The sequence below is a fragment of the Phyllopteryx taeniolatus genome, chromosome 1, assembly GCF_024500385.1.
Source record: "Phyllopteryx taeniolatus isolate TA_2022b chromosome 1, UOR_Ptae_1.2, whole genome shotgun sequence".
Lineage (NCBI taxonomy): Eukaryota > Metazoa > Chordata > Actinopteri > Syngnathiformes > Syngnathidae > Phyllopteryx > Phyllopteryx taeniolatus.
In genome coordinates this window covers 20,452,287-20,466,868 of record NC_084502.1, presented here as the reverse complement: position 1 = coordinate 20,466,868, position 14,582 = coordinate 20,452,287, and the positions used below count along the sequence as shown (strand labels likewise).

Here is a 14,582-nt window from a genome sequence, read left to right as displayed (position 1 = left end):
GTGACAAATATTAAATAAGTGTTAATTTAAAAAAAAAAAAAAACAGTCTCTCCTTTTTTTCCTTTATTCACACCAGACTTTAGTTTTTAAACAATAGCCACTATTTTGGGAGTTCAAAGTTTAAAAGTTGTTCCTTCAGAAATAAAAAAATTAAAACAATTAATTTGTGAAGGCCAGGGAAGTTAAAGGCCTCGAATTTCACTATTTTCCACTCCGACTATGAATTAAATCAAATTCGTACGTAAATTTACTAATTAATTAAAAACATTGAACTAATTAAAAAATGGTTTGTTTCTTCCCACAGCCAGAATCTCAAAACATATTCAACCGTTTGTCACAGAAGACTAAAAAATAAAACAGCACAACAATCAAGGCACATTTCTACTTCAACCCGGCAAATAAACAATTATGAATTTACATTTTTAATTTACTTCTGTAGTTATTATTACGACTGCCTGAACAAATAGAAATGCATTCAATATAAATATAACAGGACTGACGCATCCAGACAACGAAGTTATATTTATAATGCTTGTAAAGCTTGAAAGGAGTGAACAATAAAATGCCTGGGTCAATAGATACAGTTTCCACATTAAGAACGATAATAACAACATTAATAACGTAAACAAAATTAGACGAACACGCAAATTGAAGTCAGTCTCACTGACGTCAACTCACGCATGACGTTTACAGATCAAGTCCTTAAAAATGTGGAAATAATTGGCTCCTGGGAGTGTCGATAGTGGTCTATAATTAAAAAAAAAAAAAAAAGTATTTTATTAAAAGATAAAGACGCTGTTACTTTCGCGAACGTTTTTCCCCCCCAATTGAAAACTTCATCCGCCAATTTTGTTTTCCTTATAATAATAATAACAATAATGTCAAATGAACAAGAAAACATCCGTCCATTTTGGTGTCCTAAATTAAGAACACGAAAATGTTCAGGATTGAATCTGTTAACGTGCACGTGAACGTGATTTGATTTTATTCTTTTGGGCACTCATCAAGTCAGGACGTCACAGTCGACTGATGAATGATAAATTAACCCAAGAGGATGCAGCTCATCCTGCTAAACGTCCAACTCTGGGGTCACAACGGGCCTGTTTTTAAAATAGCTCTCCAGTCACGGGACATTGTGATTTCCTAGGAATGTTGTTGAAATGATCATTTGGAAATGAAAACACACGCGCGCACGCGCGCACACACACACACACGCACACACAGTCTTGCATATTGACATTCCTACCTAGTTAAAACATTGTTCATGATTATGGGCAGAAATCAATATTGATCAGTGTCTTCACAAAGATGAATATCAACAATTATTAATAGTTAAAGGGGGAGTTCACAGTTTGCAGTTATTTCAGAGGTGTGTATCAAACTGGAATGACTCGGTATCCAAGAAGTGGCTCTTAAGTTTCTAAAAGTCTGCTGACCCTTGAACTAAATGAACAGGACCTGCCGGGCATCACATGGACGCCTGCTGATTCCTGATTGCTCATTCCTCCTCTACACGGAGGACACACACACACCAAAAATTGATGATAACTTGTTTTGAAATCAGAAGTCAAGCAAAATAGTTTGTTAAATTTATTTTAAAAAGGGACTTGTTTACAAAAATGCTTGCAATATGATGTTAAAAAAGACAATTTGTGATTTTAAAAAGAACCATGAAGTAGATGCATATGATGTGCTGTAGTAGGCCACAATTGTGATTCTTAAAGTATAGAACGAGTACCACAAAGTCCCTCTAGTGGTATGCAAAAGAATCACTGCCCAAGTACAGTTCAGTTGTATTTAACTTTCAAACATTCATGTTTAGTCTTTTGGAAATGCTTGTTTTTAAACAATCATTTAAGTTACATTTTTATTTTACCCTTATGTGTAATACATTTTAATTGCATCACTAAGTACTTTTATTTTAATCGTTTTTGGAACATGGGAGTAAACCAGCGTAACCGATGAAAAGCCACGCAAGCACGGCTTTTCTTTGGGTACTCCGACACACATGAAACTCCACAAAGGAAGCCCAGGTGGGAACCGCCTGAATTCATCAAGTGTGACGCGTCAAATGATTCTTGGGAAATAAAACAGATATTGAAGTTTCATTTTTTTCAAACCAAAGTGAGTGAGCATCATTCTGGTCTTTATTGAAAAGAGACACATTACCGTAGAATTATCTTACTGTACACCAACTAAACAATAATAATTAGAACCACAAGAACAATGTGTCTGAGCGAGAAATCTGAATATTCAAAACATGGATGGACTTGGAACAAGTGGGGACCAAACTATACAAAATGCATGTGAGACAGCAGCTAACATTGAGGTCTCGGTTAGCGTCGACGGCTTTTGTGTGAGAGCTAGCTGCACGTCTCATATTGGCCCACGCAAGCTTTTTTTTTTTTTAATTCATTTATTAATGTGTTCCCTCCCCACTTGTGTTGGCATAGGAGAAGCATTTTAAAAGGCGCACAGACAAATCTGAGGAAACTTCAAGCCAATCGGTAGCTGCTAACCTTGGCTAAAATGAAAGTAAAAGCATCACATCGCCAGCAGCCACGAGGCTACAAGATAATCCGAAGTGAATTTAGTGCATTTCTGTCATAAATAAAATAGCCCAAGTTAGAATTTTTTTTAATATATATATATATATATAATATATATATATATATTTGTGGGGGGGGGGGGACATCATCATGGTGGTGGTGGTGGTGGGGTTTACACGATCACAAGTCAAATGAACGTAGGTGTGTTAAAACAAAGGCAAATATGAACGGAGTGTCTGTCTTGTAAAACTGGGTACACACTGATGATTGGGACATTTTTGAGCCCGATTCCCTCCTTCCGATCCATCAGCAAAGGCCTGACTTTCCAATATCTCCAATGATTATCCTGTGCTGGGTCGAGTCATCTTTCGTGAATGTGAAACCTGTTCAATATGTACTTGGATAAATTCTTATGTGGTCAAGGCGAGTCACCAACTCTGTGAATGCGATGTGAACGATAAGATGATTGTGAGTTGTGTATTGGTAAAGTTGCCTGGCAACTACTTTCCAGGATCTTGCTGAGGAAAGGAAGCTTGGAAATCGTCCGGGGGTTTTCTGGATCTAGGCAGGGCCTTTTGAGAACAGGTGTGACTGAGACCGTTTTTAAGGTGTAAAGTACAATGCCAGATCCAAGGGAGGAGTTGATGATATTGACGACAGCGTCGCAGAGGGTTAAGCAAGGAAGCGGGCATCGATCGTGTTCAGGGGTGAAGGCCTTGGCCCTCCTGACAAGCTCGGTGGCTTGATATGTGAAGAAAGAGAGATTGCAGTGAAAACAGTTTAAGCTTTCACTAGAAAAGCATTAAAATAGGCCCATTTTGTCCTCATCATTTGTGTCAGGTTTCTCCCATTTTCAAAATAGGTTTAGATGTTCAAAATTGATGTGTGTGTACCCAGTTTAAGATTTGTACAAAGGTGAGGGGAGTTGTGGCGGACTGACATAAGGTTTACTCCATTACTCAGCAGTCACGTGGTGAGGAAACAGCGAGCTCACAGCACATTCAGTCAGATCAATAAGTAATGCAAGACTATTTAGCTCATGAGCAAACTTTGTAGTCCTCAATCATCCACAAATGCAGCCTTGCTTTCTTGTGTCGGCATTTCAAATGTCAGACTTGACACTCTGAAGCCAAAGTAGGAGAGAGTAAATAAATAAATATAGGATGGAGTTTGAATTTGAAGCAGTGGATAAATGAGCACCACCTTCAGTCTAGCGGTTGTCAGCACATCTCATAGAGGACCGGAACATGATTTTAAATTATTTGCACAGAACAAGAACAAACAACAAACCCTTCTTAAGCTTGATGCTGAAAGACAGCAGATGCTTACAGACGGGTTCCTGGTGTAACACACCTCAAGAAGAACGTAGACTCCCTTTTTGCTCCACCAGGAAGTAACCCAACAATTTGACAAAGCACACACTCGCTGCGAGTGTTAAAGGGATGGTGTGTAGAAAAGCTAGGCTTAATATCAGTCTTTTTAATTGTCGTTTACATCGGGGTTAGCTTCCAAATGACGCTAAAGTAGTTAGCATTTCCTTCCCTTTCTGGTAAGTCTGGAGCTTTAGGGACACAAACACCGTACCTTCAAGCAGAGGTGGGAGGAAGTCACAAGGAAGTCCCAAGTCTTAACTGTAAAGTTTCAAGTCAAGTCATTATTACGCGTGTCATGCAAGTCCGAAGTCAGTCACAACATATATTTGCAAATTGGCCACTTTGTATTCAGCATCTGATCTTGCGTTAGTTAGCTGTACTAACACATTCACACTTTCCAAAACCAGCTGTATTGTCAAAAGCATACTCCTGAATCCAAATGTAATAATACTCAACGCTCCTTTCGTGACACTTGCTTCGTGAAGTGACGTCTTCATTCCGCATCACAGCTTACTGGTTGCTGGCCAGGTATGAAAAATTACTTTTAAAACAAACAGCACACTAAATGGCAAATGCAGATCTTCGAATTAGAACACATAAGACTTGTCAAGTCACGCAGTTAAAGTCAAAGTCAAGTGGATTCTTTCCCAAGTCTGCTTTAAGTCGAGTGATGTGACTGGAGTCCCCCACCTCTGCCTTCAAGATGGCGAGACGGTCGAGTCGGGGGGCGAGGCTTGCAGACGTCTTCATCACGTAGATGTGGGCGACCATATTAACAAGCTGCTTCTGGCCGACTCCGTCCCTGAGCCTGATCCAACATTCCCTGGCGAGCGGTCCAAACAGAAAAAGATGCCAGACGTCGGCCCCTTAGATCTTTCACATAGTTGTCACATTTAACACAGGTAAATTAGTTCACAGAAGTCTGAAAAACGTTTGGGCTGGGCCACAACACGATGCAGAGGACCCGTCGGACAGGCAACGATATGATCGGGCTGGGAAAGTGACGCTGCCTGAAAGCAAACTGGCCTTGTAGTGTAAGAAGAAAGGATGACGCCAGCCCTCAAGAGTCTTAGGTGAAAGTGACCCAGTACAGTACCCAGCATGCTTTGAGTACTATCCTGGCTCATCACCCGGTTCAACCAGTCTGACGGTGAGGTGGGTGGAGCCAAGAGTCACAGCAGGTAGTGAGTGGTTCCCAAAAGAAAATTGACGCTGCTCCCAATGAGGGCTCAAATGAAGGCGCTGTTGCCCGCGGCGCTGCCCGCGCTGCTGCAGCTGTTGTTGCGGTTGGCGTTGCGGCGCGACAGGTTGGGCGTGGCCATGAGCGGGTAGCGTTCGTCGGGGCAGCCGTACTGGGTCAGCGTGTCCACGCACTCCTGGCTGTTGGCCTGCCGGGCGTACGCCAGGGCGCTGTTGCCGTGGGCGTCTCTCGCCATCAGATCAACGCCATACTGCGGACAGACAGACAAAGAGTTACCAACTAAACAAAAGCATAATACATTTAAAATATGACCCGCATCAGAAGATTACGAGAAAAAGTTAAAATGCTGAAATATATCACACTCGTTTTTTTACAATTAAAAATAAAGTTGATTGTCACAGAAATGATTTATAGTAATTGTCTCTTTTCAAATGTTACATTTATCATGATTTTCATTTTTACAAATCAAGAAATTATTTAAAGGTCCTATGCCATCAATTCATTTTTTTTATATCATCTTTGATTACCTTGTATTGGGTGTGCATGATCATTTGGATAGGAAATGTACACGATGCTGTTTTTATGAAGCTATTTTAGTTGGTCTTTTAGTTTGGCAGATGAGAGCAGAATTCCTCATTAGTATTCAATATGTAAACAAACTTTGCAGTGATTGGATAGCTGTTTACCTTAATTTGAATATGGTGTATGACTGCGGCAGTAGCGCACACACCAAACAGTGTATTCGCTTCTACAACCGAGCCCTGTAAACAAATAGCACTTACCAGATACGCCAGGTTCCCCGCTCACAATTCTCCAGTCCGGCTCATTTTCTCACATTTACATTTTAACATCCAACTGCATATTTTTCAAACGGTCTTGCCACACATTTCACTTAAATGTAGCCTGTATCAAAAGGCATGTCGGTCAAAGTGTTGTCAGCCGTGCTTATCTTTAAGTGAGTCCCCACACGGTTGACATTGCTCCTCCTCCACCTACCGGGAAGTTATATGTCAGACTGGTAAAGTGGTATCGATGTGTTGGTATTGGAGAATAATTTTGAAGTCCGAGTATGCGTACAGACCTGCAGTATCGACACCGATACTGGTATCGGTGAATGCCTACTCTTTGGTAGAGGTAGAAATTGTTAAATACAAATAAATACATAAATTATTAAATACATTTTAACTAACCCATCTAAACTAAAGCGACACTTTTCCAGAAGTCTTGTAAACGTAAATCCTGGGTGGGTTGGATTAAAGAATGGAGTGGGCCATACAGTCTGTGGCTCCCTGCTCTAAATTGTCCATAGGTGTAAATGCAAGTATGAATGTTGATTTGTCTGTGCTCTGCGAATGGCTGGTGACAAGTCCAGTGTTTACCCCACCTCTCACCCAAAGTCAGCTAGGATAGGCCCCAGCTCACCCTAATGCAACCCTAAAAAAGAGAAGAGCGAGAGAAAATGTATGTTTGTACGATATGTTACCCATATGAGAAGCTGTGTGATGACCACGTTGCCTTTGCGGCTGCCCAGGTGCAGCGCGCTGCGTCCGTCTCCCTCGCCGCACGTCTCGTTGACCTGCTGCCTGGAGCCGTGCGCCAGCAGCAGCACGACGGCGCGCAGATCCTCCTCCACCGTCGCACGCAGAAGTTGCTGGCCAAGCGACAGCTCGGCGCACGGCAGCGACGGCAAAAATACACGCTGCTCGTACTTGGCCCGGATCCAGCGCTCACGTTCCTCCCTGCCAAGACACAGCGGGAAAGAACAGAACAACATGACACCGGAGTTAGATGCAGCATGTCATGTTATCTTACTCTTCCTTATCAAATGTCAAGACCCGATAGCCTGAAGTGAGAAGCAGTGAATGTGGACATCAGTGTTTCCAATCCAGTGTCATCAACTGTGTTTAATCCGGTTTGCGATTATCTGTCCAAATCCTACTATGTAAATATCCACTCATTCAGACACTTGTGATCAGTGCGAGGGCAGATATTGAGCTGTCCCCCCCCCATTTAAGAAAACGTGTCCCCGCAGGGGATGCAGGATGGCACAAAAGTGTCTGACCCCTGAAGCCCAGTCTGATCATGTGACTAAAATGCGTCCACCAATGTCACACAGAAGTGATTGCAAGTCCAGGGAAGCAATACTGTTGTTAATACAGCTGTTGTTCTGCCTATTGTTCTCTTGCTGTAAACAAACTGCCCGCACCGGGATTAATAAAGTTGTCTGAATCTAAATCTCTTGTTGCTCAAGACCTCTATTCTATTTTCTCTCTCCAGCAACCCTCTGTCCCTCGACTCTGCCTCCCCATATCAATTCAACCGGTCGCCCCACAGTGCCTGGACTCTGTTTATGCTTGTTCAGTTGGTTCATTTTCAGGTACAGTGGTGCCTTGAGATACCAGTTTAATTTGCTCCCTGACCATGCTCAAATCAGGCATATCTTAAATCATCTTTCCCCACTGAAATGAATATAAATGCCATTAATCTGTTCCAGCCAACCAAAAAAAAAAAAATAAAAAAAAGTCATGTTTTTTTTTAAAAGAAAAGAATAGCACTCTATAATATTCTACCTCATAAAAACAAAGCAATTACATAACTAAATATAATTAAAAATAATGTAACAGTTTTTGTCACACTTCGCATCAGTTGAATGGCCATTGTGCTGCTTGGCCTTGGCCATGTGGGGGAAGAAAAGACAGACAGACAGAGAGAGAGAGTATCATACAGCGGCTGAAATAAGTATTTAACACGTCACCATTTTTCCCATTAAATATTTCCCAAGTTGCTATTGACATTAAAATTTCACCAGGTGTTGGGAACAACCCAAGTAATCCATCCATGCAAAGAAAGTAGAACAAATAAGATCAGAAATTAAGTTGTGTGTAATAATGTGGAATGACACAGGGGAAAAGTATTGAACACGCCAACTGGTATTTATTTAATACTCTGTACAAAAGCCTTTGTTTGCAATAACAGCTTCAAGACACCTCCTGTATGGAGAAATTAGTTGCATGCATTGCTCAGGTGTGATTTTGGCCCATTGCTCCAACACAAGCAGTCTTCAAATCTTGAAGGTTCCGTGGGCTTCTTTTATGGACCTTGAGTTGCAGTTCTTTCCATAGATTTTCGATTGGATTCAGGTCAGGTGATTGGCTGGGCCATTCAAGCAGCTTTATTTTTTTCTTTGAAACCAATTGAGTTTCTCCTTGGCAGTATGTTTTGGCTCATTATCCTGCTGAAATGTCCAGCCTCGTTTCATTTACATCCTTGTAGATGGCAGCAGATTTTTGTCAAGAATGTCTCGGTACATTTGCTCATTCATCCGTCCTTCAATAATGTGAAGTTTAACAGTACCATTTTCAATGGTGAGTGGCAGAGTACATTATTCACCGTTTTCCTTGTGACAACAGTACCTGCTAATTCCAGGTCTCTTTGAAGCCCTCCACAAGTGGTCCTTGGCTCTTGGACAACTGATTATTCTTTTCATTCCTCAGTCAGAAATGTTGCAAGGAGCACCTGATCGTGGCAAATTTGGGTTTCCGCTTACGTATTATGGCTCCAACCGTGCACACTGGAATGTGCAGAAGCTTAGATATGCGCCTGTAACCAATGCCATTGTTTTGTTTTGCAACAATTAGTTTGCGATGGTCTTGAGACAGGTCTCTGCTCTTACCCATCATGAGCTGTGTCTTGACTCACACCTTGGGAATGAGACCGTTTTGGAGGCCATCAATTAGGACTGAACCAGCTGATATTCATTTGCACTGACAAGGGGCTGGATTGCTGTTTGATGATTGATAGATTTTAGGTATTGTCTTAGCTTTCAATGCCTTTTTGTGCCTCCCTTCATGTGTTCAATACTTTTTCCCTGTGTCATTTTACATACAACTTAAATTCTGAGCTTATTTGTTCTACTTTCTTTCTGTGTTTGGGTTACCTGGGTTGTTCCCAACATCTGGTGAAATTTTCAGGTCAATAGCACCTTTGGAAGTATATTTATTGAGAAAAAGTTAAATACTTATTTCAGCCACTTTATACTGTACAAGGAAGTCTGTACAGTATAATACGTCTCAGCTCCTTGCAGAGGATAAAGAATATATGACTAAGTATTGTTAAAAAGGGGCGGGTTTAGCCAATTATGGACAAAGCAGATTCAAAACTTGGCGGCACGGTGGACGACTGGTTAACACATCTGCCTAACATCTGCCTCACAGTTTTGAGGACCCGGGTTCAAATCCGGCCTCGCCTGTTTGGAGTTTGTATGTTCTCCCCGTGCCTACGTGGATTTTCTCCACAGGGCAGGGGTGAAGGTATCACAATCCACTGTTTTAAAAGTTTTGGAACAAAGTTTTATGGACTGATGAGACAAAGATTAACCGCTACCAAAGTGATGGAAAGGCCAAAGTATGGAGAAAGAAAGGATCTGATTATGGTCCAAAACACACAAGCTCATCTGTGAAGCATGGTGGAGGTAATGTCATGCTTGGGCTTGGATGGCTGCTTCTGGAACGGGCTCACTAGTCTTTATTGATGATGTACCTCATGATGGTAGCAGCAGAATGAATTCTGAAGTCTACAAAATCATTTTGTCTGGCAGTTTACAGAAATATGCATTCAAACTAATCGGGAGAAGCTTTATCATGCAACAAGACAATGACTTAAAACACACTGCCAACACAACAAAGGACTTCATCAGGGGGAAAAAGTGGAAGGTCTTAGAGTGGCCAAATATATCCCCGGACCTTAACCCAATAGCATTTTACCTCCTGAAGAGGCGACTGAAGGGAGAACCCCCCAGAAACAAACAAGAACTCAAAGAGGCTGCCGTAAAGGCCTGGAAAAGCATTTCAAATGAAGAATGCAACAGTGGAGAAGTCAATGGGTGGCAGGCTTGATGCAGTTATTGCAAGTAAGGCTTCTGCCACCAAATATTAAATTATATTCACTTTAATTTCAATGCAATTCTCCTAGTTTTGTTCAATTTAACAGTAAACCTAAACTGGGACTGGCATTAACAGCTTGAAGCCTCGTTTTTGAAGAAATGTGCACTTTGGCCAGTGTGACGTATTGTGAAGTTAGATGTGTTGAGTTCACTGCCATAATATAGCATTTGTATTTCAAGTTTGCATTTGCAAATCATAGCAAAAAATGTGTGAGTTGGGTCACTCCTCTGTCAAGGCACGACTGTATTAGGGAATGTGCTTCTTCACCCGCACAATGTGTAAAGTGCCTTGAAATAACTCCTGTTGTATATTGGCGCTATATAAATAAAATTGACTTGACTTGATGAACCAACTCTTAATACAGTGTGTGCGCATGCCCAAGCTGAAGTGACATTACAGGACATGAGACAAGCAAGCCAAGAGTTTGTGTGGGAACTTGCAACAATCTCATTAACTTCCTGGTGACCAGCAATAGCGTCTAGCATCACGGAATGTCCTGGAGGCTTCTTTTCTGGACCAGGAAGGCCGGCCATGAGAGCACGGCCCATGACCCCCGGACAAAGGCCGGCGGTGTCGCTCAGTGTGTGAGCGTGTGTGTGTGTGCACGCGCAGCGGGATGCCTACCTTCTGTCTCCCGAGAAGGGAAATCAAGGCCACTGGACCCAGGAAACGCATGCCTTCCTTCCCCCACCAACACTGTTGCTAAGACTCCGAGTCCGTGTGTGCGTGTGTGTGTGTGTGTGTACACAGTGACTCCATCATTACAAACTAACGAGTCTTGAAAACACACAGCTCTCGACAGTGGAGAGGCTAATTGCACTAATTAACCACAGTGTGTGTGCGTGTTTATATGTCTGTGTATGTGTGTATCTTGTGAATGCGCAGCCTCATATTTCTGTGTGCTAATGTGTGTCTCTTTTCACATCCCATTAGGCAGAGCGCTGTTTTCCTGCACTCAGGCATGCTGGGTAGATAATTAAACATGAGTATGGGTGAGAAGACAGAGACGCGGAGGCACACAAAAACACACACAGGCCCAGAGGGGTAAAGTGTGTGTGTAATTTAAATTAATGATAAAAAAAAAAAGCACCCAGAGGATATAAACCCCCATTTTATGCATTTACAGTATCTCTACAGAGTCTGGACTGTCTACTGAATCTCCATTTAGTCTCTTTCTTGTCACACACTGAGTTCTATTAGTTAATTTCTATATTTTTTTAATACATTTGTCCGCTCACAGTGTCCACCTGTTGACTGACAGCTTTGTCGCTAATGTGCATGTGGACACATCCTTTGAGGCCGTGTGAGTCCCTCCCAGTGTTTTGAGGAGCCAAAGTGTTTTGGATTTCCTGTTCCTCACATTGTGTGTGTGTGTGTATAAACGTTCCTTCTCAGTGCCTCCGTTGTTTGCGTGTGTTCACATGTGCGCACACGCGCACACACACACGCGCGCACACACACACACACACACACACACACACACAGGGACCAGAGGCCATTTGGCTGCTCCCTCAGTGCGATTCAAGGGGTCATCTATCCATGACCCTCGAACACACACTGATAATCACATCCAGCTAATTAGCATAATTACACACTAAATTAATTTAACACCACTTTAACTATGTTTGCAACAATGAGAAGTCCAGATGTGAAAATGTATAATTGCAGCATTCACTCATCTGCCATTGATTATTTTCTATTAGTAAGTAGATTTTTAGCATTAGTTTTTAAATCAAATATTGCCTCGTAATTCGTATAACTGATTTTTTAAATTATTTTATATGGCAGAACATATATAAAAGAAAGTCCACTATTCCAAGAAGAAATGATATTCCAAGAGATCCTTAAATTACCTGACTTGTTGGAACAAAAGCAAAAAGGCAGTTGAGCGTGAAACGCACGTAAATGCCAGGCTATGGATTGGTAGTGTTTCCTGGTGCTTGCTTTATTTTGTGTTCCCCCCCAAAAAAAAGAATGCAAAACATAATAACTGAAAAAAATTCAATTTCAAACCAAGAAAGAAACGAAAGGACAGGAGGCCTTGGACTAGAGAAAATGGAGTGGTTGTCCAGGGCCACGCCAACATGCTAACCTCAATTGTGTTCTATATTCATTTGTCTTGAAATAAACCAGCAAGTTGTATTGTTTTAATAAGCGGGCACTTGTGTAGATATGCTGTATGTTGTTGTAAATAATTAAAGAAAAAATATTAAAAAGGAATATGTTGTAATTTGGATTCAAAATATTAAACTAAATATTATGCAGTCATCTTAAATTACATATAAAAACATATAGTGAACCCCTGTTTCTGCCAGGGGATATGTCCTCGACCCACCAGCAATAGGTGAAAACATCCGATACAGAGAGACCATATGAAAAAAATGGCGAAAAAAAAGTAAAACAAATAAAATAAATAGTATCTCCCCCACATGCTTTAAACATCCATCCATCCATTTTCTGTACCGCTTATCCTCACTAGGGTTGCAGGCGTGCTGGAGCCTATCCCAGTTATCTTCGGGCGAGAGACCCTGAATTGGTCGCCAGCCAATCGCAGCGCGCATAGAAACAAAGAACCATTTGCACTCACATTCACACCTACGGGCAAATTAGAGTGTTCAATTAACCTACCATATATATTTTTGGGATGTGGGAGGAAACCGGAGTACCTGGAGAAAACCCACGCAGGCACGGGAGAACATGCAAACTCCACACAGGCGGGACCAGGATTTGAACCCCGGTCCTCAGAACTGTGAGGCAGATGTGCTAACCAGTCGACCAGCGTGCCCCCGCTTTAAACTCATTTAAACATTAAAACACACAAAAAATGTAAAAAAACAAAAGCATTCCTCTCTCGCAGTTCTCCAAAAAAAGAGGCATGCTGTGCTTGCTTCAAGCTGCTTGTCACTCCCAGTTTGTTTACTATGAAACTGAAACGTAAAACGTATATTTAAACAGTAATATGTTCACCCAAACCATATTATTACGTCTAACAAAAGTCCTCTAACTTAATGCTACCATATACCGCCAAATGCCATACACAGCCTAAGGTAAACTAGTATAGATGCTACTGTAATTATAAGCCTTCGAACACTAACACACAGGGAGCAGCAACACATACAAACAGAGCATGCAACAATACTCACAGGCAGATGCTCTGTGGGAAGAACAACTATTACTGAATCTTAGTTGGGGACCGTTATTGCCTCCTCTTCTTAGTCTTAATTACTCCGTGTTGCTTCAAGTCGACCTCAGTGCTGCCCGGCATGCTGTGGCACAATGGAGTAATACACTGAAGGTGTGAAACTCTACAGTGGAACTTGCGTGAATATTGTAAAAATCCATAAAAGAACAATAGCGTGAAAATCCGTGATATAGCAGGGGTGCTAACGAGGAACTGCAATATAGCAGTGGAGTTGCTGAATTACCATTATACTTAATCAGCAATTACCTCAAAAGAATTCTACATTTTTCTATACATCTAAGCTATTTTACTAATTATGTGCTGATATTTTCATACAATCCATTATTAACACGGCCAATCCTCCTCTTGTCCACTGTGCAAAACAATTGTGTCGCTAATATGAGGACAAAAGTGCCCACACACAAACGCAAAATATAACCCTTGCATAACTGGATGTGACACGTGTACTGTATAATATCACTCTGGCCTTTAGCTTAGCATACGCCTTTGGTTAGCACATGAAATACTCTAAGTAAAAGCGTTACACACATTGTTACAGCATAAAAGGTACAACCTGAAAAAAGCTACTACTTGAGCTAATAGGTTTCTGTTCAAGGCGATCATTAATTACAGTCTGAGCGGGTGTGTGTATGTCAGAGGTAATGAGCGGTAGGAAACAGGGTTAAGAGTGACACAGTGTCAGTGGCTGCTCTTCTGGCCTAATTAGGCCTCTAATTAATAGATTAATAGATGGGTAAGAGCATCAGCTAACTGCCGAGATAATGTGCAGTCAAGATGAATCACCACACATCATACTTTTTGTCATAAGGTGAGCTGCAGAATGTTCTACTGAAACCTACAGCACATCAATTCCACCCGCTGGAGAAAAGTCAAGACAAAGAACAAGGAGAAGAGGCTGAAATCAATTAGCCTTTGCCGGACGGTCGTTAGCTGCCCTCCGATAGGCACAGATAATTAAAGGAGGTGAGGGGGGAGGGGGCGAGTCATCCGTGCGACTCGACTCGACAGCAGAGAATGAGTTAACTAATGCAAATTAGGAGGGAGACAATTGAAGAAAAAGTAGAAATGGGCCAAAGCCATGGGACATGTCGGCAAAATCTCTCTGGGTAATTATACACGGAGATGTCGAAAGCAACCTAAAACCTGTTTTGGTCTTGCCATAAGGATGTAGGACAGGGAGGCAATGCAGTGTTATAAATGCTATGACAAACATTTAAGTTTGATCACAGTAATATGAATTCATAGTATAATAGTAATAGTAATTTTTTTTCTTCAACGCTTACTAACGAACCAGGGAGGATATGTTGCTTGAGT

General features: G+C 41.6%; 1 protein-coding gene across 5 annotated transcripts in view; it reads right to left on the bottom strand.

Annotated features, from left to right (window-relative positions):
* Positions 1-1,567: 1,567 nt before the first annotated feature.
* The window catches only part of agap1 (ArfGAP with GTPase domain, ankyrin repeat and PH domain 1), a 112,609-nt gene continuing 99,594 nt past the window's right edge, over positions 1,568-14,582 (bottom strand). For all 5 annotated transcript variants that reach the window (XM_061779828.1, XM_061779822.1, XM_061779837.1 and 2 more), the window contains 2 exons: positions 6,607-6,862; positions 1,568-5,373 (listed from right to left, as the gene is read on the bottom strand). In XM_061779828.1, the coding sequence (XP_061635812.1) occupies positions 5,152-5,373; positions 6,607-6,862 (478 nt within the window). In that variant the 3' untranslated portion in view covers positions 1,568-5,151. The remainder of the gene's footprint in view (positions 5,374-6,606; positions 6,863-14,582) is intronic.